At 26.8% G+C, this 6000-nt stretch overlaps 1 protein-coding gene across 1 annotated transcript in view; it reads right to left on the bottom strand.

Moving 5' to 3' along the window:
• Positions 1 to 6000, bottom strand: part of LOC129988434 (peroxidase-like) — a 39466-nt gene that overhangs the window by 16660 nt on the left and 16806 nt on the right. Inside the window, exons 7-8 of the mRNA XM_056096660.1 lie at positions 2807 to 2911; positions 993 to 1100 (exon numbers count right to left, since the gene is read on the bottom strand). Of these exons, the coding sequence (XP_055952635.1) occupies positions 993 to 1100; positions 2807 to 2911 (213 nt within the window). The remainder of the gene's footprint in view (positions 1 to 992; positions 1101 to 2806; positions 2912 to 6000) is intronic.

The following is a 6000-nucleotide window of genomic DNA, read 5'->3' as shown; positions in this document are numbered from 1 at the left end:
TGAAAAATAGAAGTATTGAACTGTTCTTCGAGAACATGTATTTGTACACCCAAAATACTGAAAAAACTCTAGAGAACTACCAAAACTTTATTCACCACACGCTGCCTAAAGTGTAATTACATGTCTAAGTATGGAGCTCTAGATTAAATTGTTTGATATTTTGAAAAATTGCATTTCCTGGTGGCATCGCACAATTTACAAATAATATTTTCCCCATAAATATTATTATTTGATTAGAGTAATAATCGGAATTTATTTTGATGCAAAATAATTTTTTCACCAAAAACAGTTTAATTTAAAAAAGTTAACTCTTTTTAACAGATCACTTTTTTTACAGATGTTGTAATGTTTCTTCATTTAAACGACAGCAAAATTAATCAGTAAAATATCCTCATTTATCATATGCATTTCTTTATTTGTAGTTGCTTAAAAAACATGCAAGCCTTGCCTCAGATGTTTTGTTTTATTTTCATGCTGCATAAATTTATAGCTGACTAACAGTCTCTGAGCTTATTAATCTGTGATATTGATAATGAACAATACAGTTAGTTGATTATAAAATGTTTCTATATTCTTAATGCAACGCGATGATACCTTGAAACAGATTTGCTGTAATTTTAAACTCGATTGCGGTTCTGAAATAAAATTATGTGGAAATTATACTGCTGATATGTACTTTTAATAATACATTTTTAAAATATGAATTAATTTAGCAATCTAGAAAAATGTTCTATTTTGAATACTTCTAGTAAATAAATGCTACCAATCTATAGTCTTCTAGATTAACAGATGTTCACGGGAGCTGAAGAATATATTTGAGAATTTTTCTACATTTTACATATAACTGATGAATACTGATTTACTTATAAACTTTGACAATCTAATTACTAATTATGAATTATATTATTACTTGTTAATAATGAGAATATCTATAAGATAATTAGCATGTTCGAATGAGAAAAAGCTTCACTGTTCTATTTAAATTTAATTACCTGCTTCGAAACATTCGTATTTTTTCAACATGGGACAGAAGATGTCTTGTGGATTGTTACCGCTGGGAAGAAACTCTCCTTTTTTGGTATAATTCGATATCAGTCTACCTATAAATATAAAGAAAATATCAATTTGTAAATGGAAACTTTAATATGATATAAGTTTGCTATAATGGATTTTGCAAATACTAATATCCAATAATATAAAAATATTGACTGATATTGACAAAAATTCTGTATTATATTAACCTCGATTGGTATTTAAATACTGGAAATTAAACATTAAAGGAAAGAAGAAGATGGAAGCAAACGATTTTTTTCTTGTTGGTACGGAAATTAGAAGTTCTAATGCGAAATATAGTTGTGTAATAATGTTTTCAGCATGATTTTAACAATATTTTTTCCACTTGCATGTCTCATTCTGCAATAACAATAAGATACAACACAATTAGTGGCATGATTGTTGACCTAAAAGTCTTTACCATGCTTAAAAAAATTGCATTATATAATCTCCATTTTTTTAAAATTTTTGAAAAATGTATTAGGTAATTTGCTTTAAACTTTCTATGAGGTCTCCCTGAAATTTTAATTTGACACTTTATGAATATAATAATACAAAACAGTTTTTAAATCATTAGTGATAAAGGAACATACATTTTTCGATAAAAAATGCAATTAACTACGCTCAGAATTCTCAAAAAATCATAAGGAAATAAAAAGTGAAAAAAAAAAATTTTTTTTTTAAGCCGCTTGAATCTAAAAAAAAAAAAAAAAAAAAAAAAAAAAAACTTATATATATTGCAAATTTCTAGTGCTTCTTCTAGTGGGACTCTTGGAGAGACGTTAATTTTTTAATGAACTCCAGTCTTGGAGACAAATTTGGAGAATTTGGTAACAAAAATGAAGAAGCAAAATTATTCGAGAATTTCGGTGGTAATTCTATCAGAACTCGAATTCTGACTTTTGTTTCAGGGTGTTCTATGCGTTTTTAAAAGTATAAAACAAATTACAATAGGTGAAGAATCAATAGTCAGCTGAGTGAGAGAATAATCTGTTAAGTTGAGCGAAGTCTCTCTATCGAGTTTTGCTTAAGCGCTTTGTGCTGATACGAAAACTTAAGAGAGGTTTGTTCTTTTGTATCATTGATTTATACAAATGCTGTTTTGTGCTGTTTTTTCTGTGTTTCATGTTTTCATATAGAATGAACCATTATTATTCTATATTAGGCCTGTTATAATTTTCACCCTAACATTATGAAGGTGGATTCTAGCACAGACCACCTCTTGGCGTCTTTTTCAATTCTCGCCAAACGAGTGGCGATAACATCGCCAATGTAGCAACCTAGACGGATTTTTTATATTTATTTTTATTATTATTTATTTATTATTTTATTATATTATTATTTATTTATTTATTATTTTATTATATTATTATTTATTTATTTATTATATTTATTTATTTATTATATTTATTATTTATTTATTCTATTTATTTTATTTTATTTATTATTATTTCTGGCCTTCAAATATCGTTTTTTAATTGAAAATAATAATAATAATAAATATTCAATTAGTAGTCAACTTGGCACCAAGAGGTGGGCCCATCTAGGATTTTACCCAATATGAAGGAAAGGGTAATCTTTTTTAAAATCATTTCTTGTTTAAAATAGACTCACATAAAATATTAAAATTTTAAGTATTAAAATTCAACCACTTATCTCATGAATCAAGCAAATAAGTCAATCAATTTCGCTAAATAATTTAACTTTAAATTTTTATTTATTTTTAATTTTAATGAAAATAATTCCTACCAACCTGTGCCATCATTGGTTCTTAATGCAAGGGATGCGTTATCACTGGCACCGTAAACAATAGATGCATCCATAGGAGCAGTTTGTCCGGTGTCTTGCTGTCTTTTATCTAACATAGAAATACATTCTGTGTTAATCTCGTTGGAATAAAAAGAATAAATTAAAACTATAATGCATGCAAAAAATTACATTAAAAAATGGAAAACATAAACGTACCATTTCTCACTAATATTATATTTGCTTATAAAAATATTTTTTATTTATCATAATCAGTTTGCGCTTAGCATCATTTGAAATTTTCTCAAAAGAGCTTCTTAAATTTTAAACTAAAAGCATTAGGCAGAAAATAACAAATAGAAGTCAAAAATATCCTATACATCATTCAAATATTTAAAATCTGTTAGATATTTTTACAACTTTTTAACCGATCCATTTTCCATATACTTTTAATTAACTTGACGTACTTATAAAAATCTCTTCGCATGATTATAAAAGTTTGATTTTTTTTTTGCACTTTTCTTAATATTAGTAAAATTTAGGATTTTCCATAATAGTATGCAAAACAGTATTTTAATATTTTCAGTGTTTAAATGCCAATCAATTGATGAATTTATTTCATTTTTTTCATTTTGTAATGAAATTGTGTAAAGAATTTATATCAAGATTTCATGTCATTTCTAATAGTGAATTATAAATTAAGGACTTAAAAATAAAACTAATTAAACCAAAAATAATTTTTACGTTTTATCCTGTAATACCAGTAAAATAATTATTTCATTTTGCACATAGAAATTGTACAATATGCAACAATAGCGTACAACTTTCGTAATATCACGTGATATTAAAAACAGTCGAATGAAATTACAAAATAACGTATAACATATTATGTTATACGTTTTACCAAGCTTATGAGCTTGGTTTACCAAGCTTTACCAAGTTTACGAAGCTTATGAACTTGTATTTTTAATAAATTCATTCATCAAAATGCCTTACTATTTGTTGTTTTTAATGTTTGGTCTTCTCATAGAAAAGCGTTATGGAACGTTGCCATGGGTTAGCATTATTGCATTAAACCAGCATCTTTGGCAAAGTAATCTCCATGAAAATGCCTTTTATTTCAGTAATGCAAAGTACCGATTATGTATCTGCATGATTGCGCATTTTGCTTCTCACATCCCCTTAAATGACCAAATTTGATTTTTGTGTGTAGGAATTTTTAAAGTGAAATGAGCTGCTTTATCAAACAGCATTTCTAGCATTAACATTTCTCTAGCATTACTGAATAAAGCCATATGTAAGTATGTCGAATTTACCCCAAAATATTTGCAATATTTTAACGATGTTTTTCGACATTCTCAATGCCGGATAATATCGTGAAAATGTAGTATCAATTTTGATGGATATTTTGTGCGAATTGGATAACATATTAGCATATTTGGATTTTATAAAACGTGGATAAAGATTTCCTCATCTGGCAGTCTTTGGAATGATGAACACATATTTAAACAGTTAAGGATGTATCCAAATTTTCATTTTGGCGCGAACGATATGTAATTTTTTTATCTAATAAAAATTAAATCTTACTCGCTGCATTATGATTTTTTTTGTCAAATTTTCTATGCAACCATCTGTATTACGTTGGAAGTGTGTATATGTCGTCACTTGACTTTAAAACGGGATCTTGATGGACTTTATAAAATAAATATCTCAGTTCATTGATTAATATTTTTAGACATTATTCAAATCAACATTTTATCCCGTGTAACACGTGATTAAATTGATTGCAATGCCATCTATTATCAACGATTATAAACAACGGTATCAATAGATGTTAGCTTCCTAATTCATCTTTAATTCTGTCAGTTCTGGAAAATCTTTTTTTTTAAAAAAATTCATTTGTTTAGAAATTATTATTTTTAACCCTATACGACTTAAATCTTTCTTTCCTGGTAAAAAATGTAAATATTAAAAATAAACAACAATTTAGTAAATTCGTTTTATTATAAATTCGCTTTTGCAAAGTATAACATGCAATCATTTGTTTTACGATCGAAGTGTGTATTCTTCATCACCTGAACTTTAAAATGTGGAACTGAGGAATTTTAAAAAATAATTTCCTCAATTAATTGATTAATATTATTAAGTCATTATTTGAATCAACGTTTTATTCCATGTAACGCATGGTTTAACTAATTGCATCGCCATCTATTATCAACGATTATAAACAACGGTCCAAATAAATGTTACCTTCCTAATGCATTTTTGATTCTATTAGTTTTGTAAAAGCATTTTTTAAACTTCCTTTGTTTACAGATTATTATTTTTAACTCTCACCAACTCAAATTATACTTACTTACTTGAAAAACGTATATATTAAAAAGTAACAGCAATTTAGAAAAACTTCATGTTTAAAATTGCTCCTTTCCTTCTCAGAAAGAAATCAGAATTAAAAAAGTAAAGCGAGCATAAAATGTAATTTCGGGTTATATTTTTGCGTACAGTACATACCACTTATGAATTTTTTTTTCTTATGCACAAAAATTATCGCACACGCATAGAATCAATGCGTTTAATGCATAATTGTTATTGACCTTTTGGATAAAAATTCAATTAAACAATATGTACCCGACTTCCAGTCTATCAATTAGAATAGAAATCCTTGAAAAGTCAAAACGGCCATGTATTCTTATCCAGATTAATTCGTTAAATTGTTCATTACATTCAGTTGATGTTGTCATTGATGCAAAGGTAATTGATTGCAGTATTATTTCAATTGCATTTGATTGCAAGTGCTGCGATTGTTAATTATTAAAAATAAATTTCTTTAGTGATAACCAAATGGCATCTTCTGGCAAATAAATTTAAAAGAATGTTCCTTAATCTTTAAACGAGTAGTCTTGTATACATATTAATTTATTTTGTGCATCTTGTAAATGGCTCCAACGATTTCGATCAAATTTTGTATTTATATTTTTTTATATTTTATATTTATATAAGGCTTTGCCTTTCAATATTTTTGCTTTATCTATATAAATGACTTTACTAAAAACACCCAATTTTACACCGAAAGAAATTATTTTTTTTAATAATTAACTACTAGCACTTTTTTATTGTCTGCTCTCATGCTGTCAATATCATATAGCGCCATCTCGTAAATTTTTGTGGTACTTGCATTGTGATAAGACCCGATTTCACCAT

This window comes from Argiope bruennichi, chromosome 10 (assembly GCF_947563725.1).
Source record: "Argiope bruennichi chromosome 10, qqArgBrue1.1, whole genome shotgun sequence".
NCBI lineage: Eukaryota > Metazoa > Arthropoda > Arachnida > Araneae > Araneidae > Argiope > Argiope bruennichi.
The sequence above is the reverse complement of the archived record's forward strand: the minus strand, read 5'-3'. Positions and strand labels throughout refer to the sequence as shown.